This window comes from Mastigoproctus giganteus, chromosome 13 (genome assembly GCF_048544385.1).
Source record: "Mastigoproctus giganteus isolate SK-2022 chromosome 13, ASM4854438v1, whole genome shotgun sequence".
NCBI lineage: Eukaryota > Metazoa > Arthropoda > Arachnida > Uropygi > Thelyphonidae > Mastigoproctus > Mastigoproctus giganteus.
In genome coordinates, this window is record NC_143587.1 from 68,826,974 (window position 1) to 68,853,549 (window position 26,576).

A 26,576-nucleotide genomic window follows, 5' to 3' on the forward strand; every position below is an offset into this window, starting at 1 on the left:
ACAATGTGTACAGACAGGGTAGAAAAGGAGGAGGGGTTATGCTGTTAGTTAAGGAACACAAAATCTTAGGAAGTGCATCCAGTTGACATGGGTGGACAGTGCAATGTCGAGTCAGTGTGGTGTGACCTAAACACTGGGAAAGGGAAAATGCGAGTAGGAGTTTGTTATAGGCCTAATGACTATAAACAGTACAACGAACAATTATGCAGAGAAATAAAGTGTACCAGTAAATCAGAATGTCTTGTAATGGGGAATTTTAACTTTCCAGATATTGACTGGAACTTGTGGGTTGGTCACTCACACACTAGCAAGACTTATGTGGATTTATTGGAGGATTGTTTTCTACAGCTCCATGTTCAAGGGGCAACCAGAGGGAGTAATACTCTCGATCTGATTATCAGCAGTGATTATTCATGCATTAAGAATTTGCAGACAAAGGAACCACTAGGTGACAGTGATCACAGTGTACTGATGTGGGATTTACTTAAAGATGTAACTACCATCAAGGGTAAAGGGAAGGGTTTTTGCTTTCGTAAAGGTGACTCCAGTGGTCTCAGACAGTTTTTAAATTCTGTACAGTGGGATCAACTGATGATGTTACCAACGTTGAATTCTAAATGGGAAGCCTTCAGGGACTTAATCTTGGAGGCTACTAGGCTTTTCATACCAACTAAGAAATACTGTTCAAGGTTCAGGCCTAAATGGATGTGAGATGAATTAATGAGGCTCATGGCAGAGAAGAATAATGCATGGGATACATATAAATTATTAAGTGACACAGAAGCCTGTGGCAGATATAAACTATCTGTAATAAAGTCACAAAGGAGGTTAGGAAGGCAAAGGCAGACTACGAGAAATCTTTGGCAAAGGATGCAAAGAAAAACAGCAAGGAGTTCTTTACTTATGTAAACTGTAAAAGGAAGGGGATGAATCCGATTGGTCCACTTAACATAGATGGTTTGATTATTGATGATCCTGCTCAAGTAGCTGATGTTGGTGGTTTGACTGTTGATGATCCTACTCAGAAAGCTGAAAAACTGAATGAGTATTTTTCATCTACTTACACACATGAGGAATTCTTTAAGAAGGGGGGAGCAGAAGTTTACTAAACTCTAGCAGGGAGATAAATGATTTTGTAATAATGGAGAGCAAAGTGGAGGAGAAATTGTTGAAGAAAAACATAAGAAAGGCACCTGGGGTGGATGGAATCTATCCAGTTATATTAAAGGAGGCAGCAAAGGAAGTAAGCAAACACTTAGCCATAATTATATGTGCTTCCTTGGACTCAGGGAGGTACCCATGGATTGGAGATGTGCAAATGTGACCACAATCCACAAAGGAGGATCAAAGGGAGACACAGACCTGTTAATTTAACTTCTGTTCCATGGAAATTAATGGAGACACTGGTTAAAGAAGCATTCCAGGATCATCTAGACAAGACTTCAGTAGCTCGGACACAGTATGGTTTTGTTAAGGGAAAGTCCTGTCTGACCAATTTGATTGGATACTATGATGTGGTCATAAAGGAACTGGATGCAGGGAATAACTTTGATATCATATATTTGGATCTTAGAAAGGCTTTTGATACTGTTGCACATGGAAGACTGCTGCACAAATTGGAGCAGTGTGGCATTGGAGGCAAATTGCTGCTATGGATAAAGGGATGGTTGAGTGGGAGAAGGCAGAGAGTGGTAAAAAATGGACACTGCTGTACGTGGACTAATGTTATTAGTGGAATCCTCCAGGGTTTGTGCTGGGCCCATTGTTGTTTTATCCATAGCAGCAATTTGCCTCCAATACCACACTGCTCCAATTTGTGCAGCAGTCTTCCATGTGCAACAGTATCAAAAGCTTTTCTAAGATCCAAGTATATAATATCAGATTTATTCCCTGCATCCAGTTCTTTTGTGACTGCATCATAGTATCCAATCAAATTGGTCAGGCAAGACTTCCCCTTAACAAAACCATGCTGTGTCCGAGCTATAACTGAAGTCTTGTCTAGATGATCCTGCAGTGCTTCTTTAACCAGTGCCTCCATTAATTTTCTAGGAACAGAAGTTAAACTCACAGGTCTATAATTACTTGTGTCAGCCTTTGATCCTCCTTTGTGAATTGGGGTCACATTTGCACATCTCCAGTCCATGGGTGCCCCCCCTGAGTCCAAGGAAGCTCTCATAATTTATGGCTAAGGGTTTGCTTACTTCCTTTGCTGCCTCCTTTAATATAACTGGATAGATCCCATCCACCCCAGGTGCCTTTCTTGTGTTTATCTTCAACAATTTCTCCTCCACTTTACTCTCGGTTATTACAAGATTCTCTAGCTTACTGCCAGAGTTGAATACACCTCTGGCATTCCCCTCGCTGAATAACTCCTCATGTGTGAATGTCGATGCAAAATATTCATGTAGTTTGTTAGCTACCTGAGCAGGATCATCAACAGTTGACTCATCGATATCAAGTGGCCCAATCTGATTCATCCCCTTCCTTCTAGAGTTTACATAAGAAAAGAACTCTTTGCTGTTTTTCTTTGCATCCCTTGCCAAAGATTTCTCGTAATCTGTCTTTGCCTGCCTAACCTCCTTTGTTACTTGGTTACAGACCAGCTTATATCTATCACAGGCTTCCATGTCACCCATTAATTTATATGTATCCTATGCATTTTTCTTCTCTGCCATATGTCTCATGTTCATCTGACATCCATTTAGGCCTAAACCTTGAACAATATTTCTTAGTTGGTATGTAAAGCCTAGTAGCTTCCAAGATAAGTTCTTTGAATGCTTCCCATTTTGAATTTGCTGTTGGTAACATCATCAGTTGGTTCCACTGTATAGAATTTAAATACAGTCTCAGTCCATCGTAGTCACCTTTACGAAAGCAATAACCCTTCCCTTTATCCCTAATGGTAGTTACCTCTGAGTAAATCCCACTTCAGCACACTGTGATCGCTGCCACCTAGTGGCTCATTTATCGGAAGATTCTTAATGCATGAAGAATCACTACTGATAATCAAATCAAGAGTATTACTCCCTCTAGTTGCCTCCCGAACTTGCTGATGTAGAAAACAATCATCCAATAAATCCACAAAAGCCTTACTAGTGTGTGAGTGACCAACCCCCAAATTCCAGTCAATATCTGGGAAATTAAAACCCCCATTATAAGAGACTGATTTACTGGCCCACTCTATTTCCCTGTACAGTTTCTTATTATACTCATCAGAGTCATTAGGCCTATAGCACACTCCTACTCTCAATTTTGATCTCCCAATGCTTATGTCACACCAAACTGACTCGACACTGCACTGTCCAGCGATGTCGACTGGCCTTCACTTCCTTGGATTTTATGTATTTCTTAACTAATAGCATAACCCCTCCTCCCTTCCTATCCTGTCTATCCTTTCTGTAGGCATTGTACTCCCCAAATTCCAGTTCTGCATTCCTTATATCTGCGTGACAACACGTCTCTGAAATCCCAACAATATCTGCCTTTGATGTTTTGAGCAATACTTCAAATTCATCAAATTTATTTACTAAACTCCTAGCATTGGTGTACACACCAATGTATAATCTTGCTACCTCTACTCTGCCAGATAGTGACTGGAGGGAGTCCGAGTAGTGTGAATGTGGGGAGCATTGTCGAAGCCACGTTATGTCAAGGATCTGGGTATATTCTTACCACATGTACGCCATATCCAAAAATTTCATTACTTCATACAGCATGTCCCACCCACTTTTTCTTACTATTGAATACACCATGAATTGTCAAACTAATAGAGCAAGCTTATCTGCGAAAAGATCTAAACCTCCCAAGGACTTCTTAATTCATTTCACAAATATACGTGGTCCCAATTCTAATCTCAACGATGTCCATTTCCACTTGCAGTCTGCCAAACCCCATGTACTTTTTCTGAAAGAATCTCAGTTATCGTTTGATTCAACTACTGCTCATCTCAGATGCCCAAATTATTCGCTGTATGATTCCTTTTGCCTCAAAGGTGGTACTTGTGCATATGTCCGTTCTGATATTCCCTGTCAGAGACTTGGCAATTTGGAATCTCCTCTCTTTGATCTTCTCTGGCTTAAAATCTCTCTAACTCATTGTGTCAAATTCATCTGTTGTCTCTACCATTCTCCCAACTCCACTAATCACTTGGAGCTCTTTGACTTCCTCTCGTTGCAACTTGACTTTCTCCAGTCCAACTCTCCTAACAGTGAGGTAATTTTCTTTGGTGATTTTAACGTTCACTTCCGTTTTCTAGTCACACCGACCCAGCAGGTCGAGATGCTGAGGCTTTTGCAATTACTAATGACCTAGCACAGATTGTTCATTTACCTAGAAGAATACCGGACAATCCTAATCATACAGCCAATACGCTTGATCTTTTTCTCACAAACAACCCTTCTAAGTACAAGGTTGAAGTGAGAGGTCCTTTAGGCACTTCAGATCACAACTTGGTGATTGTCTCTTCTCCAATGGAACCTTTATCTCATGGCTATTCCCAACCTCGTATTGTTTGGCATTACAAGAATGCAAAATGGGATGACCTGCGAGACTTCTTTTCTTCTTTTCCTTGGTCTGATTACTGTTTCAAAAGTTCTGATGTCATCGTTTGCTCAGATCGTGTCAGTGAAATTATTATTGCAGGAATGGAATCCTTTATTCCACACTCCACTTTAAAATCTCGTCCTTTATCTAAACCTTGGTTTTCCAATAAATGTGCTAAGGCTGTCCAAGAGAAGAATGTTGCATATCGTAATTGGCTTCTTGCTAATTCTTCAGTTTCATTTTCTGCCTACACCAAAGCTCGCAACAATTGTAAAGCAGTTATTAATCAGTCCAAACTAGAGTTTGAACAGGCTAAGAGTAGAAAACTTGCTTCTTGCCCTAATGGTAGCCGAGCATTCTGGTCTCTTGCCAAAGCTATTGGCCGCAACTTTTGCCCATCTCTGCTCCCACCTCTGTCCAAACCAGATGGTTCTGTTGTCACTTCAGCCAAGGATAAAGCTGACCTGCTAGCATCCCATTTTTCTTCCAGCTCATGTATTAATGATCTTGGTAAAACACCTCCCACCATTCCTAACAAGCTCCATTCAATGCCTCCTGTGGTCTTCCGTCAAAAGGATATCAGAAGGATTTTGATGAATCTTGATGCTAAGAAAGCTCCAGGTCCTGATGGTATTTCTCCACTTGTTCTCAAAACCTGTGATCCTGAACTTACTCCTATTCTTTGCCGCCTTTTTTCGCTTTCTTATTCCATAGGTGTTTTTCCTTCTGCTTGGAAATTTGCTCATATCCAGCCAGTTCCTAAAAAGGGTGACAAATCCCTCCCATCCAATTATCATCCCATTGCAATTACTTCTACTCTTTCTAAAGTAATGGAGAAATCAATTAACCGCCAACTCTTAAACTACCTAGAAACCTTCCGTCTGATCAACGATCGCCAGTATGGATTCCGTCAGTGTCGATCCACTGGTGATATTCTGGCTTATGTTACCCATTTACGGACTAATTCAATGGAAAGGTTCGGTGAAACACAAGTAGTTGCTCTTGACATCTCAAAGGCTTTTGATCGTGTTTGGCATAAAGGTCTTCTAAACAAGCTTCCATCTTATGGTTTGCCAACTGTTTTTAGTAATTGGTTATCCAGTTTTCTCTCTGATCGCTCACTGAGGGTGATGGTAGATGGCTCTCTGTCTTCTAACTTCTCCACTAATGCCGGTGTCCCCCAAGGTTCAGTTCTTTCCCCCACTCTTTTCCTCTTGTATATCAATGACCTTCTTCCATTGACTGGAAATCCTATCCATAGTTTTGCTGATGATAGCACATTGCATTCAACTTTCCATTTTGAGAAACCTTGTTCAGCTGAATCAGCTTCAAGTTCTCGAAAATCTGCTGCCAATTCCTTAAATGCCGATCTTCAGGTAATTCTCCAGTGGGGCAAAGACAACTTAGTTGATTTCAACCCTTCTAAAACTCAATCTTGTCTTATATCTCGCAAAAAGGATTCTTCTGCTCCTATGCTTATCTTTAGTGACACTCCGATTTCTAGGCAAAATGATATATCTCTTTTGGGGATTACCCTGACTTCTAATCTCTCTTGGCACAAGCACATTACAAATATTGCTTCCTCTGCATCTAAAAAACTTGGTTTTCTCTTTCGCTCTCGGCGTTACTTTTCTTCCAAACAGCTGCTCACTCTGTATAAATCGCAAATCCGCCCTGCCATGGAATATTGTTCCCACATCTGGGGTGGTGCCCCCAAAACCTCTCTCAGGCTTCTTGATTCCATTCAGAAGAGGGCAGTTAGGTTAATTAACGATTCATCTCTAACCGAGTCTCTCCACTCGCTTTCTCATAGACGCACTGTTTCTGCTGCATGCCTCTTCTACAGATACTTCCATGGGCACTGTTCTTCTGAATTGGCTTCTATAATTCCTGCTCTCTCTTTCAAAACAGTCCAAACACGTGCTGCCACCAGCCAACATCCATTTACTGTCCAACTTCAAACCCACAGAACCAACTTTTCATCTTCCTCATTTATTCATTCAACTGCCGTTTTCTGGAACAACCTTCCTTCATACGTATTTCCTGAAAATTACAATCTACAGAAGTTCAAGTCCAATATCAACAAATATCTTCTTTCGTCTTCTCAACCTCCAACCCAAGCACGGTACTAAGTACTATAGGTTCTAATACCTCTCGTGTTTGGGGTTCTCATAAAAAAAAAAAAAAAAAAAACACAAGTATACATGCACCTGTTCTTTTTCTTAGCTACCCTAACACAACCCATGTGTTTACTTGTGCCCCAATGATTCCCAGCAGTCTCTGAAATATCCTGCATCTTATTTTCAAGGCTGCTGCTAATTCCAATAGAAGCAGTGCAAGAATCACTTTCACCTCTGCCAGTGGCTACTGTTAATCTATTAGTCCTTGTATTCCCCCCCACCAATCTAGCAGTTTTCCGACCCACCTAACAGTGCCTCGATAGCATCAGCAAACATTCTTAGCAAGGCCTTTGTGGATTTATTGGAAGATTGTTTTCTAAATCAGCTTGTTAGGGAAGCAACTAGAGGGAGTAATACTCTTGATCTGATTATCAGTAGTCAGTCTTCATGCATTAAAAATCTGAAGATAAAGGAACCACTAGGTGACAGTGATCACAGTGTGCTGAAGTGGGATTTTCTCAAAGAGGTAACTACCATCAGGGGGTAAAGGGAAGGGTTTTTGCTTTCATAAAGATGACTACGGTGGTCTGAGACAGTTTGAATTCTGTATTGTGGGACCATCTGATGATGTTACCAACAGCAAATTGAAAATGGGAGGCATTCAAAGAATTAATCTTGGAAGCTAGTAGGCTTTACATACCAACTAAGAAATATTCTTCAAGGTTTAGGCCTAAATGGATGTTAGATGAACTAATGAGACATGTGCTAGAAAAGAAAAATGCATGGGATACATATAAATTGATGGGTGACATTAAAGCCTATGATAGATATAAGCTGGTCTGTAAACAAGTCACAAAGGAGATTAGGCAGGCAAAGGTAGATTATGAGAAATCTTTGGCAAAGGGTGCAAGAAAAACAGCAAAGAGTTCTTTATTTATGTAAACTCTAGATGGAAAGGGATGAATCGGATTGGTCCACTGGATATTGATGGTTCAACTGTTGATGATCCTGCTCAGGTGGCTAACAAACTAAATGAGTATTTTGCATCTACATTCACACATGAGGAGTTATTCAGGGAGGGAAATGCCAGAGGTGAATTAAGCTCTGGCAGTGAGCTAGATGATTTTTTAATAACTGAGAGCAAGGTAGAGGAAAAATTGTTGAAGATAAACATAAAAAAGGCACCCGGAGTGAATGGGTTCTATCCAGTTATATTAAAGAAGGCAGCAAAGGAAGTAAGGAACCCCCATAGCCATAATTATCAGAGCTTCCTTGGACTCAGAGGAGGTATCCATGGGCTGGCGATGTGCAAATGTGACCCCAATTTACAAAGGAGGATCAAAGGACGACACAAGTAATTATAGACCTGTTAGTTTAACTTCTGTTCCAGGGAAATTAATGGAGGCACTGGTTAAAGAAGCACTACAAGATCATCTAGACTAGACTTCATTTATAGCTTGTACACAGCATGGTTTTGTTAAGGGGAAGTCTTGTCTGACCAATTTAACTGTATACTATGATGTGGTCACAAAGGAACTGGATGCAGGGAATAACTTTGATATCATATATTTGGATCTTATAAAGGCTTTTGATACTGTTGCCCATGGAAGACTGCTGGACAAATTTGAGCAGTGTGGCATTCGATCCAAATTGCTGCTATCGATAAAGGGATGGTTGAGTGGGAGAAGACAGAGAGTGGTAATCAATGGACACTGCTCTTCGTGGACTAATGTTATTAGTAGAGTCCCTCAGGGTTCAGTGTTGGGTCCATTGTTTTCTGTATTTATAAATGATATTGATTATGGTATATCAGGCTTAATGTCCAAGTTTGTAAATGATACGAAGGTTGGCAGGGTTATTAAGGACACTAATGATAGTATGCTGCTGCAACAGGATCTAGAAAGTTGAGCAGATGGGCTGAGAGGTGGCAAATGAAGTTTAACATTGACAAATGTAAAGTACTGCATATGGGTAGAAGTAACCCCAGAGAAACGTATCAACTCTGTGGTACTATACTGACAGTGGTAGAAAATGAAAAAGACCTGGGGGTAATTGTGCAGGCAGCTATTAAGTTTTCTGAGCAGTGTAGATGGTCTGTAAAAGTAGCTCATGGTGTCTTGTCAATGATATACAGGAATTTTTCTATCAGGGATAAGGTGGTGATTATCCCCTTGTATAAGGCAATGGTCAGGCCACACCTTGAGTACTGTATACAAGTCTGGAGGCCTCATTTTAATAATGATGTAGAGCTTTTGGAACAGGTACAGACAGGGCAACAAGATTAGTAAATGGAACGAAGGGTTGCTGTTACGAAGACAGGCTTAAGTTTTTCAGATTACAGTGTCTGGAGACTAGGCACGTGTGAGGTGATCTGAGTGAGGTATATAAAGCCTTGAATGGTTTGAGCTGCTCAATGCTGATGGGATTCTTCCTCTTGCTCAGAATAATCACCTGAGAGGGCATAATTTCAAATTGAGGAAAGACAGCTGTCGGATAGATGTGCAGAAGTTTGCCGTTAGCCATTGGGTAGTTGATAGGTGGAACAGAATGCCATCTTTTGTTGTGGAAGTTGATAGCCTAAATAAATTTAAGGCTGAGCTGGACAGGTATTTGGAAAGAACGGAGGGAGCAGTTTTTTTTTTAAGTTGATGCTGGATAAGCTTGGTTTTTTGCATCGTATGCCTCTACTGTTGGTAATGCTAATGCTAATCTGAATGCCAAATAAAAAGAACAAGCAAACTAGCTAAACCAGAAAACATATGTCATGGTTACGGCTGCCCTCTACAGTTTAAATAAATGAAAATAAACAAAATGCAACTTTCAGTATCAACTATGTCATTTGGCATGTCTAAAGTGTAAATTATGCAGATGTGTAAACTAACCTTGAAAGATAAATTATAATAGTATTAGTAGTGGCAAATGATGCAAGAAAGCAAGCATCAACCAAAAAAAACCTACCCACCTCACCCATCTACCAAGAATTTATCTGGTTCTTCCTTGAATTTATTCAAACTACCCACTTCCACAATAGATAGAAGTTTGTTCCAACAATCAACCACCTGCTGACTAAGAAAAACTTCTGCACATCTATCCTGCAATCATCCTTCCTCAATTTGAATTTATGCCCCTCGTGTATATCACAGCAAGAGGAAGAATGCCATCATAATAAACAGAATTAACTTAAATAAATACATTAATTCATAATAAAATTTATTAAAGTGAACTGAATGATAGAATAGATTAAAACATAATGAAGAAAACAATGGGTGGCCATGAACATTTGTGAAAATAAAAAAGTGTGACAGAAGATGCATTCAAATCAAAGGGAAAAGGGAGAAAACGAAAGGAAAAAGTCATGGACTGTGTTGTGTCCATATAAAAGTAACTCTACTACTAAAACAAACATGGTTGTATCTCCAAGAGTATGATAGAAATAAAAATGCTAACTATGAATGCTCTATTAGTTACACATGGCAAGTGCAACATTGCAACCTGACATACTTCCAAGTTAACGAACAATCAAATAACCAAAACATAAAAAGTAAGGAAAGCAGTACTTACCTTCAACAGTGCAAATGCATGATCCCTTCCACTCATAAAGTTGTGCATGCCTTATTTATTTTATCAATCTTGAAATTGTCTACTGCACAATTTTTTTTATTTTCAGGAGAGAAGACCATAACATTTAAACAGTTATAATAAATTAAGATGTATTTTGCTTAACAATAAATGAAGTGTTCTACCAAATATATTATATATTTCCATTACAAAAATCCACATAACAGACAATGGTTATTTTTTAGTCCCTTCTCAATGAGAAATACGATCACCATGCTGCTATCTACTTCCTCTTACTGGAAAGACTACATCAGCAACGATCAGTAGTCTCTGTAAGTGGAAGGCATTCACAAGTAGACACTCCACATCGCCGTCCCAGTTCCATAGCTGAGCAGGCCATGAGGAAAATTGATTCGCCTCCTTGTCGCCGTTTCCCTCTTTCTCACCAGCCTTCTTTGCCTGTTGAAAGCAATGCTCAGGTAATTGAATCAGACATCACTAGATTAGTTATATATGTGAATATAAATATATATTCAGCATTCTGGGGCAGTAGTTTTATTTTTATAACTTAATTTTTTTTATAATATTGGAAATTAAATTTTAAGGCCTTAATTTTGAATGATTATTTTGATAAATTTTTAATCAAATTTCTACTAGTCTGTTCATATTCTAATATCCTGTTCATAAATGTAATACAGTATTTACTTTCACTAATATAACCATAGTCATATTATTACGATACATGGTACAGTCACACAGTTTCTGGACTGAAATACTAAACAAAATTAAACCTAGATACAACCATTCTCAGAGTACTCATCTTGAGCAGTAATGCACTTTTTCCAACATTGATACAATTGCTAGTAGCGGTTGTGGAACTTTTCTGCCTAGACAGCAAAGAGAGAGCATCGTGAATTGCATCAATAATTTGTTGATCACTGTGGAAGATCGCTGTGGAAGTGCTTCGTGAATATCAGACACGCTGTGTGCAGCTGCCAGGGCATAGGTTGCACAGGGTGGTTGTCCCAGGTTAAGGACCCTATAATGAATGATTTCAGTAGTGGGGTCGTATACGTGATAAAGTGCCCGGATTGTGGGGAGTGTTATGTGGGTGAAACTAGGCGGCGATTTAAGCATCGTCTGGGGGAACACATGAATGTCATAAAAGCTGCAGATTATTTAAAGTCTGCTGTGGCTGAACATTTTTGGGAGAAGCAGCACCAGATCTCCCCAGAGGATGCTGTTATCATTGACTGGGCATATGGGTTCTGGAACCGCAAGTGGCTCGAGAGCTTGCGAATCTGTTCATCAGACAATAATACTATTAACAGAGACAGGGGTTTGCGTATGTATCCCCTCTTTGAGGCTGTGGTCCTCAGTACGGATGAACGGTTTTGCTTTCCGTCCTCCCAAGCCATTTCCGGTTCTAATACACATGAAGGGAGTACTGCCCATGCGCCGGTCGAACCACATGTGGAAGTTCCGTGAGCCTGCTAATTAAGGATGTGTTGTGTAAGTTTTAACTTACTGTTGAGAAAGGAAGCAGATGCTTCTGAAAGCTAAAGTCTAGTTTTAGCGCTTATATCCTATATTTTAATTGTTTTACATATTTATTTTTATATATATCTGTTTTAATCCATTTTAAGTTTTATATTTATTGTAAATAGATTGTTTGTACTATATTTTATTTTAAAGTATTAAAATTTTTCTTAATTTTCTTAATTCAATTTAAACAGTTGGTGTATGAGTTTATTATTGTGACATGAGTTTTCCCAACCTCAGAGGCCTGTTTCAAGATAAGAGAGAATACAGTAACACAGCAGCAATGTGTTTGGCAAACTCTTGCTGTATGAGAGATAAGCAGTGTGCAAGTGCATTGTCGTGCAACAACTTTCAATTTTATGCTAGCCACAATTCTGAATGATTTTTGGCAAATTGCATCTCACAGCTGGTGTTACATTTGTACCCATCTTTCCTTATTGCAGTGGTAAGTTGGGGAATGAATTTGCAGTGTACAGTACCACAGTGGTCAAATATAACATCACTTGTCCTTTCAACCTCTCTTGCTGAAGACTTTTTTTGAACATAGTGAATGATGTAATTTTTCAAGTTGATGATTCATACTTTGTAGGTCACAAAGAAAATACTAGTTTCATCTCCAGCAGTAATGGACTCTAGGAACAGTGGATTATTATCAGATGCTATTATGTGAGCATTGCTCATATAATGGCATCTTTGCAACAATCCACTGTTGCAAAGTTTCATCCGTTTATTGCGTTGATTGTGTGTGTGAGCATCTGAGCCACTGTATGCTAAACAACTCAATACATGTTCAAATCGTCTGTGTGAGACATTTATAAGCTTCTGCAAATTTATCAACATTAGCAGAGCCACTGTGATGCACAAGTTATCCAGCTTTTTCGATTTTTTCAGGCATACAAGGTCTTCCAGCACAGTCATCATCTACTAAACTTTTTCTTCCTCTTTGATCTATGCAGTGCCATTAAAATATGATAGTTTGAGAGGAAGAATGCATTCCATAAACTTCATGTATCATTTCCAATATTTCAGAAGCAGTTTCCCCTAAGTGTTGCAAAATTTTAAGTTTGTGTGAAGTTCTGAATTTGACATTTTTAATGCTTAGAAATTTTGATAAAATAAATTAATAGTTATTTAAAGTTTAACTAGTTAAACGTTATTTAAAGTTTAACTTATATGTGAATTAATTTATTTATGTCGTCATTTTTAGAATTTTGCGACAATTGTTTTTCAATTCTCATGATGGCTTGTGGTGTTGGTTGGTTTTTGGAGGTTGGTGGCTGCCGTCTTTCCGTGATTCTTTCCGATTCCCTGACATGATATGAGAGTTGAAGGCATGCTTATTTTAATTAATAACTATTTTAACTTGATTCATTTATGACTATACACAGAGGGGGGTAAGTTCATATTATAATCATTCGCGATTGAGTGTTGAGAGATTAACAGTCCTATTCAAAGGTATGAGATTTTCACCTATAATTTAAGATTATGATAAAATAAATGCACATCAGATGTGTATAGTGGCTAAACAGGTTTAAACTTTAGACAAGTTTCTCACCTGGCTTCTGATGAATTTTTCTTCTGCCTCCAAGAATTGAGAGAGGGGTTGGTGGATATGGGGTGATGAAGAGGAGGGCTGAGGGTAGGGAGATATGGAGTAGTTGTTGAGTGTATGCATGGACCTGCCCTTGGCAGAACACTGATAATGAACAGATTATCTTCAAACAGAAAAACAGAATGCAGAGAAGCATTTATTATCATATTTCAGTGTAGTTTGAATGTGGTATGGTTTTTATTTCGATGTCTACATTGAAATCAAAACACTATACTTGCAAAAAATCATTTTATCATTCCACTGGGGAACAGTTCATGATTGTTCAAGATTTTTCTGGATTCATTTTCACACAAATTCAAATGCTGGTGATCAGTATATTGAGGTTGAGATTACAGCTTTGCAGAATTGCCAATAGAAGGTCAATAGGAGATAGATTGTATAGAAAATTACTGGTGTATTTCCTTCTTACTTGTTTATTTTGTACTAAAGCTTAAAACTATTCAGTCATCCTTAGTAAAATATATTTTATTAATAATATGCTTTATACATATTAACTGACTATTGATTTACCCAGGGGTATAGTGAGTACAAATATAGAGATCATTGGATGGGTTGCTGCAATTCTGTTAGATTTCTTGGGAATGCCATCATAATCAGGAGCTTGAAGTTTTCCTGAGAAATTGAAGTTAGGATTAGTATTGGCCATGCAGTGCAAGAAAACCAGATTTTTGCTGCACCAGCCAAAAAAAAAATCTACCTACTAGTTTCTACCTACCTACAAGATGATCTCAACTACCAGTGTATGCAACTTATTCCAGTGATTAACAAGTCATTATCAAAAGAAACATTTCCTATAATCCGGTCTATAAATCTACCCTCACCCTTGTTTGAATTTATGCCTCCTGGTTCTAACATCATTTATATATATGTGGTATAGTGGTTGGTATCTAATTACCAACTACTGTAGCACAAGGGTTAAAATGGAAAATTTAATGAAATGAAATATGTTTGTTAATAAACTTATTTTTAATAATCACATATGTGTATAACATTACTGATGCATATGACAAGCCAGAACAGCATAGAAGCCAGGTCTGAACAGCCAGTGTGCTCCAAGTTATTTTGAGCCCTGGTAGCATACATGTTCATTTAAACAATTTGTATTGCCAGTCTTTAGATCTTTTTAAGTGGGTAGTTTATTTTTTGATGAGAAAACATCTTTGGTGGCGCCTACTACATTTTCAGACTGAAGAAAACCAATAGGTAACAAAATTTCTTACAGAAATGATGAAAATGACTTCATTTCCTAAATGGCGCCAACCATGCTAACTCAGTCACACTAAACTTGATTCAGTAAAGTAGCAAGTATGAGAATAAAATGTTACATCATTCATACTAAGAGATGGAAATCATGTCACTTTCTAATTCCAATAAATATACTAGCATCAATCACTTCTTTAAAGAAAATTGCATTCATTCAGAATCATATTATATCGATTTACTTTGATCCAGTATAACTTAACCAAAAGTTTTTCTAAAATGAGAACCTCATCAAAAATGGCATAACCCCTTCAATTCTTTTGTGTTTAGCATTTTAAAGTCTAACATGGATATTCAGTTTATCACAGAAGAATATTCTTGTGCTGCTTATGTTAGCATTAGCATTAGTAGAGGTATACAATCCAAGAAACCAAGCTTATGCATCATCAGACAAAAAAAAATGCTCCCATTTCACCCCTCCGTTCGTTCCAAATACCTGTCCACCTCAGCCTTAAATTTATTTAGGCAATCAACTTCCACAACAAAAGATGGAAGTCTATTCCACCAATCAACTACCCGCTGGCTAATGGCAAACTTCTGCACATCTATCCTACAACTGTCTTGCCTCAATTTGAATTTATGCCCTCTCAGGTGATTATTCTGAGCAAGAGGAAGAATTGCATCAGCATTGATCATGCTCAAATCATTCAAGGCTTTCTAAACCTCACTCAGATCTCCTCACAGGTGCCTAGTCTCCAGACACTGTAATCTGCAAAACTTAAGCCTTTCTTTGTAACAGCAACCCTTCGTTCCATTTACTAATCTTGTTGCCCTTCTCTGTACTCATTCCAACAGATCTACATCCTTCTTAAAATGATGCCTCCAGACCTGTATACAGTACTCAAGGTGTGGCCTGACCATTGCCTTATACAAGGGTATAATCACCTCCTAATCCCTGTTAGAAAAATTCCTGTATATCATTGACAAGACACCATGAGCTACTCTTGCAGACCGTCTGCAGTGCTCAGAAAACTTCATATCTGCCTGCACAATTATTCTCAGGTCCTTTTCATTCTCTACCACTGTCAGTGTAGTACCACAGAGTTGATACGTTAATCTGGGGTTACTGCTTCCCATATGTAGTACTTTACATTTGTCAATGTTAAACTTCATTTTCCACCTCTCAGCCCATCCGCTCAACTTTTCTAGATCCTGTTGTAGCAGAGTACTGTCATTAGTGTCCTAAACAACCATGCCAACCTTTGTATCATCTGCAAACTTGGACATTAAGCCTGATATACCATCATCAATATCATTTATAAATACAGAAAACAATTGACCCAACACTGAACCCTGAGTGACTCCACTAATAACATTAGTCCACGAAGAGCAGTGTCCATTGATTACTACTCTCTGTCTTCTTTCACTCAACCATCCCTTTATCCATAGCAGCAATTTGCCTCCAATGCCACACTGCTCCAGTCTTCCATGTGCAACAGTATCAAAAGCCTTTCTAAGAACCAAATCTTTGATATCAGAGTTATTCCCTGTCTGTATCTAGTTCCTTTGTGACCACATCATAGTATCCAATCAAATTGGTCAGACAAGACTTCCCCTTAAGAAAACCATGCTGTGTCCCAGCTATAACTGAAGTCTTGCCTAGATGATCCTGCAGTGCTTCTTTAAATAGTGCCTCCATTAATTTACCTGGAACAGAAGTTAAACTAACAGGTCTATAATTACTTGTGTCGCCCTTTGATACTCCTTTGTGAATTGGGGTCACATTTGCATATTGCGGTAAATGGGTACCTCCCCTGAGTCCAAGGAAGTCTCGAAATTATGGCTAAGGGTTTGCTTACTTCCTTTGCTGCCTCCTTTAATATAACTGGATAAATCCCATCCACCTTTGGTGCCTTTTTTATGTTTATCTTCAACAATTTCTCTTCCACTTTCCTCCAGTTATTACAAAATAACCTAGCTCACTGCCAGAATTTAATTCACCTCTGGCATTCCCCTCCCTGAATAACTCCTCATGTGTGAATGCAGATGCAAAATACTCATTTAGTTTGTTAGCCAACTGAGCAGGATCATCAACAGTTAAACCATCGATATCAAGTGGGCCAATCTGATTCATCCCTTTCCTCCTAGAGTTCACATAGGTAAAGAACTCTTTACTGTTTTTCTTTGCATCCTTTGCCAAAGATTTCTCATAATTTGCCTTTGCCTGCCTAATCTCCTTTGTGACTTGTTTACAGGCCAGCTTATATCTATCATAGGCTTCCATGTCACCCATTAATTTATATGTATCTCATGCATTTGTCTTCTCTGCCACATGTATAATTAGTTCATCTGACATCCATTTAGGCCTAAACCTTAAAGAATATTTCTTAGTTGGTATGTAAAGCCTACTAGCTTCCAAGATTAATTCTTTGAATGCCTCCCATTTTGAATTTGTTGTTGGTAACATCATCAGTTGGTCCCAACGTATAGAATTTAAATACTGTCTTAGACCACCGTAGTCACCTTTACAAAAGCAAAATCCCTTCCCTTTACCCCTGATGGTAGTTACCTCTTTGTGTAAATCCCACTTGAGCATACTGTGATCACTGCCACCTAGTGGTTCCTTTATCTGCAGATTCTTGAAGAATATTTCTTAGTTGGTATGTAAAGCCTACTAGCTTCCAAGATTAATTCTTTGAATGCCTCCCATTTTGAATTTGTTGTTGGTAACATCATCAGTTGGTCCCAACGTATAGAATTTAAATACTGTCTTAGACCACCGTAGTCACCTTTACAAAAGCAAAATCCCTTCCCTTTACCCCTGATGGTAGTTACCTCTTTGTGTAAATCCCACTTGAGCATACTGTGATCACTGCCACCTAGTGGTTCCTTTATCTGCAGATTCTTAATGCAGAAGAATCACTACTGATCATCAGATCAAGAGTATTACTCCCTCTAGTTGCCTCCCAAACATGCTGATGTAGAAAACAATCATCCAATAAATCCACAAAAGCCTTGCTAGTGTGTGAGTGACCTACCCACAAATATAAGACTTTCTGATTTACTGGCCCACTCTATTTCCCTGCACAGTTTTTATTATACTCATCAGAGTCATTAGGCCTATAGCACACTCCTACTCTCAATTTTGATCTCCCAATGCTTATGTCACACCAAACTGACTTGACACTGCACTGTCCAGTGATGTCGACTGGCTGCACTTCCTTGGATTTTATGTGTTACTTAACTAATAGCGTAATCCCTCCTCCATTCTTATACTGTCTATCCTTCCTGTACACATTGTACTCCCCAAATTCCAGTTCTGCATTCCTTATATCTGTGTGACACCACATCTCTGATATCCCAACAATATCTGCCTTTGATGTTTGGAGCAATACCTCAAATTCATCAAATGTATTTTCTTAGCTACCATAACACAACCCTTGTGTTTATTTGTACTGCAATGACTCCCAGCAGTCTCTGAAATACCCTGCATCTTGTTTTCCAGGCTTCTGCTCATTCCAATAGAAGCAGTGCAAGAATCGCTTTCACCTCTGCCGCTCTGCAGAGGTGAAACTGTTAATACATTAGTCCTTGTATCCCCCCAAGCTAGCAGTTTTCCTACCCACCTAATACTGCCTCGATAGCATCAGAAAATAATCTTGCACCCTTTCTGTTTAAGTGTATCCCATCCCTGTAGAAGCAGTCTCTTCTGTTAACAAGTACAGACCAGGCTAAAAAAAATTCTACCCCTTGAACCTTGCACAGTCTTTCCAGGGCTGAATTGATAGACAAGGCTCTTACCATATACTGCCTCCTATTGTGTCTGGGCAGAATTGCAGACACTTTCAAATTCAACCCTAATTCATGGCTTTTTTCCAACAGTGACCTGTACTTGTTAAGTTATTCTGCCCGTCTCCTACTCTTAATATCATTAGTGCCAACGTGTACAACAATATCACCTTTTGTGCCCTTAATAGATGATACCTGCTCTACAATGTCATCAACCTTTGCCCCTGGCAGACATACCCTGGTCCTGTTCCACCTATTTCCCATTTCCCTGACAATAGAGTCAACGCCAACCACTAGTTCCTTTGGTACCAGCGCATTCTGCCTTGGGGGTTGCCACTGTGCTGCATGCTGATCAAGTGCAAGCTCTGGCATTGATGTGGGCAGCTGAGAGCTTGATGGGCCCCTCAATTTAGATCCTTAGAGGGCATCCATCCTGTCCTTCAAGCTCCCATATAGGTCCATGACAACATTCAGTTTTTGCCTGATTTTCTCACACTCTTTACATCGTGCACACACAATGACATTTCCCCTGGCAATATCATGTCCCGTACCTGATTGCTCCACATACATCAAACAAGCAGTGCATTTTAAAAGGCTGTAATTCAGAGGGCAGCTGCCCCCCCTCAGTTCTCCCTTGAGCCACAGCACTCCCATTAGCTTGAGCCTTTTGCTTTGTTGGTCTGGTCTGAGTCATGATTTCAATTCAATTTCAGTACAAAATTATAACCCTAAACTTATATCCCAATGCAGTTATTACACTATATATCTATATATATAGTGTAATAACTGCATTGTCAGTAATGAACACTTTTTTCAAGAAAAGGGTGAACAGAAAGTGGACATGGAAGAGTCCAAATGGATTAACAACTAATGAAATAGACTTCATCCTCACTAACAGAAGATATATTGTGAATGATGTTACTGTCCTGAATAAGGTAAATGTTGGAAGTGATCACAGAATGGTAAGATGTACACTTGATATAGATGTAGGAAAGGAAAGGAAAAAACTGACTCGAGTAAATAATACAAAGGTCTTTGAAATAACAGAGGAGGAGAAAAAGCAGTATGTACTGGAACTCAAGAACAAGTTTGAGCTTCTGCAGACTGCTCAGGACCAAGATTTCGACGAGGAATATTACAACTTTCTGAAAGTGATAAAGCCCAAGAAACCTATAGGGAAACAGAAATCCAAAGAAGAAAAAATTAGTCAAGAAACACTTGTCATGATGAAACAAAGACGACAAATGAAGAGCAAGAAAAACACTGACAGGAAGAAAATTGAGTATACTGAGTTATGCAAAGCCATTAGAAAGAGACTCAGAGAGGACATAAGAAGATTTAACACAAGAAAAGTAGAACAAGCATTAAGGGAAAACAAAGGATTTAAATCAGCAGCCATGAGCAGTAATACAGAAAGACAAATGATACTGAACTGAAGAATAGCGATGGTGTACTTATAAACAGCAGAGAAGGCATAATTCAAATAGCAGAAGACTACTATAGAGAATTATACAAGGAGCGAGGGAATGATAGCAGCAGTGGGGAAGATGGATTGCAAAGTAGCAACACATACGACATACCCGATATTCTTCCTGATGAGGTAGAACATGCATTGAAGAAAATGAAGAATCGGAAAGCCCCGGGGGAAGATAAAGTTACTGTAGAGTTGTTAAAATTGGGAGGAAGAGACATAACACAAAAACTGGCAAGGCTCTTCACAAAGTGCATTAGAAAAGGTGTGGTGCCTAAGCAGTGGAATAATGCAATCATAGTTTTGCTGCATAAGAAAGGAGATAAATCAGAAATTGGAAATTATAGACCAATTAGCTTGTTATCCCATATCTACAAGTTGTTCACAAGGGTCATTACTAACAGATTAGAAAGAATACTTGATGAGAATCAACCGAAAGAGCAAGCTGGCTTTAGGACAGGATTCTCAACTATGGATCACCTTCACGTAATATCACAGCTAATGGAGAAAGCAAATGAATATAAAACACCATTATGCCTGGCATTTGTGGATTATGAAAAGGCATTTGACTCCATACAGCATAAGGCAATGTTTCGAGCACTGGAAAGACAAGGCATAGATACTCCATATATTATGATTTTGAAGAAAATATATGAGAGTGCTACATCCTTTATTAGACTAGACAAAGACAGTAGCAAATTTAAAATCGAGAAAGGAGTTCGACAAGGAGACACAATATCTCCGAAGCTGTTTACTGCTGCCCTTGAGGAAGCTTTCAGAAGATTAGACTGGTCGCAGAAAGGAGTCAATGTGAACGGAGAGTACCTAAACCATTTACAATTTGCAGATGACATTGTGGTCATAAGCCACGATCCCAAAGAATTAGAGGAAACTCTTAATCATTTATGCACAGTTAGTAAGGATTTTGGACTAAAGATGAATATGGCTAAAACAAAAGTAATGATGAACAAGTATGCCGCGGATAGGGAAATAATGAATGAAGGAGCAGTAATTGAAAAGGTGGAGTCATATACTTATCTGGGACAAGTTATTAGCTGTAATAATGATAAATGGCTGGAAGTCAAGAGAAGAATAAATTTTGGATGGATAGCATTCAGGAAATATAATCACATACTGAAGAGCAATATCCCAGTTTGTCTGAAACGTAAAATAATGAATCAATGTATACTCCCCACCATGACTTATGGAAGTGAAACTTGGGCACTCACCAAAAGAATGGAAGAGAAGCTAAGAACTACACAGCGAAGAATGGAACGAATTATATTGGGAATCAGACTGTTAGATAAGAAGAGAAACACATGGATTAGGCAGCAAACTCAAGTAAAGGACATTCTTATCAAAACTAAAGAACTAAAATGGTCTTGGGCAGGACACATAGCTCGAAGACATGATGACAGATGGACTAAGAAAATAACAGAATGGTACCCAAGAGGAGCTAGAAGAAAACCTGGAAGACAAAGGCGGAGATGGATAGATGAAATTCATGAGTTTTTGAGTAGTAAATGGATGGGCAGTGCTCAAAACAGAAGGAACTGGAAAGTTGCTGGAGAGGCCTTCATCCTGCAGTGGATTGAAAATGGCTGATGATGATGATGATGATGATGATGATCTATATATATATATTTTTTTTTTCTTTCAGTATTGAGTATTATCTCTGATTTTCGTTATATGTATTTAGTTAAAAACGTACAATTTAATTGACAATGAAGTTTAACAAGATTAATAAATTTTACGGATTAATTGACAATATTATATGCTATACTATACTAAGCTAATGCTATCTAGTACAGGATATAACGTTGTATCGTATAACAATGGTGGCAAGTTACAAACGGTAAATCTACAGACACTAAGTATTAATTAACTACCAAAATCTTGCTATCTAAATTCAGAATAAACCAAGGATCTTGACTAGGTCTATAAGCTACTTATAGAAAATAATTTAAAATAACAATTGAGTCAATAAATTGGCTAAATATAGCTAAGAATCTAGTATTCGCCAGAGTTGCAAAACTTGTAAAACATGTGGATTGGATACCCTTAAAGATACTGTTGTTGAATAAGTGAACAAGACTAATTGAGGGATTAGCAATTTACAATGCAAAATTATTGAAATTATAAACAAGTATCCTGAGTTTGACATCATTGAAATTACAAGAAAATTAAGCATTGACATGCTGAACTCTGTTGAAATTACTAGTCAAGAGGCTGCTTGGTATTTGCTTCATTAACTGATGTCTGAGAGTTCAGTCGTTGTAACTTATATTCCTACTGTGTAGCCTATTGAGCAACAGCATAATGGAAAATCAAACGAAGAAATGAAACAAGAAAACAGGGCTGGCAATTCTACTGACACTTGGAGAGAGAATTAGTTTGATAAGCATGAGGAAAGCCCTCTAGAACTAGAAAATGTTACTTTAGCTGACTTCGTTGCTAATTATATTTGCACCTCATGATGTCAATATCAACTTCAATATCCAAGAATACTTCAATATCAAAATTATGACATGGCCAGTTATGATATGGCCAATGACTTGAATTAATATAAACAAGAGATCAATTACTCTTCATTTGCCTTTTCGTGAGCTAATTACTCTTCATTTGCCTTTTCAAAGTTAAGAAGAGGAAATACTCTCTGAAATGAATTCCTCGCTTTGTATGCTGAACATGAACAGGTTATTTTAGAATGTTATAAAAATGATGAATCTGATTTAGATATTCGCAAAACTATAGAAATCTGTCGTGAAATATACCATACTGACATAGAAGCCGATGCAGCCATCGTCGGTGATATACAGAACTTAGCAATGTTGATTTGTGAAGACGCTGATCCATTTAAAGATTTCTACAAACACCCAGACAGTGAAATAAATTCTGATCTTCAACTAGCAGCTCTAAATCAGCTTGGTGCAATAACAAAGAAATGAGACAATTTAATGCCAAATGATCAGATTTGGAATTTAATGTGAAAAGCTAATTTAAAACAGGAAGGAATTTTATTACATATCATTTATACTTTACTTCAACCTATCCAAATATTCCTTACTGTCCCTGTTGGCTGTGGTAAGACATTCATGATTCGATTATTGATGGAAGTTTATAATTGTTTTACTAGCACCAATTATTTCTGTAATGCTCATATAACTTGTGCTTCTACTGGAAAAGTTACTGTAGCTATTAATGGTACTACTGTGCGCACTGCATTGAAAATTTTATATCATGCCGACCGGGCTAGCCGGGTGGGTAAAGTGCCTGCCTGGCAACCCAAAGGTCGCACGTTCGATTCCCACCTCGGGCTTGGATCAGAGTACTGCAAAAACCTTGGGAGGTGCATTATGGCCACAGAAGCCTATGCGCCAACAAAAAAAAAAAAAAAAAAAATTATCAAAGAATTTACCTCTGTCTTATGAAGTTGCTCAACAATATCGTACTTTTTTCAAATATGTACATTTTAATTATCACTAGTTTACAAATTTTAGTTTGTTCTCTGGGGTTTGAATTTCAATAGGCCCTACTGTCAAAATATGTTGCTGTGATTTCAAATATGACTTAGATTTTTTCCTATCACATCCAGATATGTCACAGTTTAAGAAATAAAAAAGTATTGTTTTTTATGAAAGTATATAACTGTATTGTATTTAATAATGACAAATTGATAGGATTACATTTTCATATTATCAAAAAATATGTAAATACTAACAAGTATTAATCAAAATTCTGAAACTTTCATTGATTAGATCTTCGTCTCTTTGTTTGAAAAGAATGTTTCATCATTTTTCTTTTATGTATAGTGCTAGATTTCTCTCTTTTTAAACACCAGCAATAGTCGGCCACCATGCTTTATTACACCTTCCCTGGTACCTCTGCTCCATTTCCTTTATGTCCTGATGGAATCTCTCCCCTTGTTCTTCGATCATCTGTGCAAGATTTTCGGGGAAAAAATCAAGATGGGCATGCAAAAAGTGAATTTTGATGCTCATATTGCAACTTAAATTGCGAAGCTTTTCGAGCATGTTTTGAACAATTTTCTCATAATCCTGTGATTTATGATTTCCTAGAAAGTTTTCCATTACACTTTTAAAAGCAATCCAAGTTTCCCTTTCAACGTCAGTCATAGTAGTTTCAAACTGACCATCTAAAACCGATTTTCTAATTTGGGGACCAATGAAGATACCCAGCTTAAGTTTTGCGAGAGATAAAATTTACTGCAAAGGTACTTAAAGCAGTTGCCATCCTTATTCAATGCTTTAATAAATTGCTTCATTATGCCTAACTTGATATGCAGTGGAGGTAAAAGTATTTTATCTGGCTTCACCAAACTTTCGTGCACAATATTTTTTGACCCTGGTATAAGATTGTGCCTCCGAGACCATTGCTTCTTTGTCCAGTGCAGTGCTTTAGCTCTGCTATCCCATTCACAAATAAAGCATGGCATTTTAGTGTACCCACACTGTTGCCCCAACAACATACATAACACTTTTAAGTCTCAACATAGTTGCCATTTGTGGTTGATGGCAACTCCACATAGTTGCCATCTTGATATTTAATTTTCTCCAGAAGCAACTTTAGATTGTCATAATTTTCTTTTAAGTAGACTGAATGAGCAACTAGCACAGATGTGTACTTATCTCCATTACACAAGAGAACACCTTTTAAACTAGTCTTAGAAGAGTTCTATAAATAATCTCCATTCACAAGGAACATATGATGGAGCTCCTAAGGCACTTATTAAACCAGCGATATCACTGGTTTAATAAGTGCCTTAGGAGCTCCATCATATTTTCGATGGGTACACAATTCTATACAGTGGGACCAACTGATGATGTTACCAACAGCAAATTCAAAGCATTCAAAGAAATTATCTTCGAAGCTACTAGGCTCTACATACCAACTAAGAAATATTGCTCAAGGTTTAGGCCTAAATGGATGTCAGATGAACTAATGAGACATATGGCAGAGAAGAAAATGCATGGGATACATATAAATTAATACGTGACACAGAAGCCTATGATAGATATAAGTTGATCTGCAACCAAGTTACAAAGGAGGTTAGGCAGGCGAAGGCAGATTACGAGAAATCTTTGGCAAGGGATGCAAAGAAAAACAGCAAAGAGTTCTTTACTTATGTAAACTCTAGAAGGAAGGGGATGAATCAGATTGGTCCACTTGATATTGATGGTTCAACTGTTGATGATCCTGCTCAGGTAGCTAACAAACTAAATGAATATTTTGCATCGACATTCATACCTTAGGAGTTATTCAGAGAGGGGAATGCCAGAGGTGTATTCAACTATAGCAGTAAGCTAGATAATCTTGTAATAACTGAGAGTAAAGTGGAGGAGAAATTGTTGAAGATAAACACAAGAAAGGCACCTGGGGTGGATGGGATCTATCCAGTTATATTAAAGGAGGCAGCAAAGGAAGTAAGCAAACCCTTAGCCATAATTATGAGAGCTTCCTTGGACTCGGGGGAGGTACCCATATACTGGAGATGTGCAAATGTGACCCCAATTCACAAAGGAGGATCAAAGGCTGACACAAGTAATTATAGACCTGTGAGTTTAACTTCTGTTCCAGGAACACTCTCTGCACCTGGGACACAGAAAGACATCCTCCTTGGCTAGATCATGTTCTGTTCAACTCAACCAAGCCTTTATCCTGTTATGGATAAAGGGTTGGTTGAGGGTTTGGAGAAGACAGAGAGTGGTAATCAGTAGACACTGCTCTTCGTGGACTAATTTTAATAGTGAAGTCCCCCAGGGTTAGGTGTTGGGCCCATTGTTATGTTTCATATTTATCAATCATATTGATGAAGTCATATCAGGCCTAATGTCCAGTTTGCAGATAATACAAAGGTTGGCAGGGTGGTTAATGACAGTAATGACAATATGCTACTGCAACAGGATCTAGAAAAGTTAGGTAGATGAGGTGAGAAATGGCAATTGAAGTTTAACATTGATAAATGCAAAATACTGCATATCGATGGCAGTAACTCCAGAGTAATGTACCAACTGTCTAGTGCTTCTCTGGTAGTGGAAAATGATGCAAACAGGCATTTTCTATGAAGTTCTCTGAGCAATGCAGACAGGCTGCCAGAAGAACTCATTGAGTTTTGTCAGTGATATACAGGAATTTTGCTAGCAGGGATAAAGGAGGTGATTGTCCCATTGTATAAGGCAATGGTCAGGCTGCGTTTTAGGAAGGATGTGAAGTTGCTGGGATGAGTACAGAGAAGGGCAACGAGATTAGTGAGGGGAACAAAGAGGTGCTCCTACCAAGAAAGGCTTCAGTTCTGCAAACTGCAGATGCTGCAGTTTGCAGAACTGAAGCAAACTGATCACCTTGGAGGTGCCTGGAGTTCTGATTGAGGTGTTTAAGGCTTTGAATGGATTGAGCAAACTTAATGCTGATGGGATTCTTCCTCTTGCTCAGTTTAACACTTGAGGAGGCATAAATTCAAATTGCAGAAAGATGTGTGGAAATTTGCCTTTAGACTCTTTCTGAATAACGGGTGTTCGAATTTATAAGTTAGAAATCTTATACCTCAATTTATATTATTTCAAGACACTCTAGAAAGTGAGAGTATTGTTTCAGTATTATAGAAGATAATATTGTTTCAATATTATCTTCTATAATATTGAAACAATACTCCCACTTTCCAGAATAGTCTAGAATCATATACAATGTTTTACCACATTCAGGAGTCTTCTACACCTTCCCA

At 38.2% G+C, this 26,576-nt stretch overlaps 1 protein-coding gene across 6 annotated transcripts in view; it reads left to right on the plus strand.

Moving 5' to 3' along the window:
- The window catches only part of LOC150076142 (serine/threonine-protein kinase SIK2-like), a 362,913-nt gene that overhangs the window by 325,878 nt on the left and 10,459 nt on the right, over positions 1-26,576 (plus strand). For all 6 annotated transcript variants that reach the window (XM_090387046.1, XM_090387049.1, XM_090387050.1 and 3 more), the window contains one exon: positions 10,466-10,699. In XM_090387046.1, the coding sequence (XP_090243172.1) occupies positions 10,466-10,699 (234 nt within the window). The remainder of the gene's footprint in view (positions 1-10,465; positions 10,700-26,576) is intronic.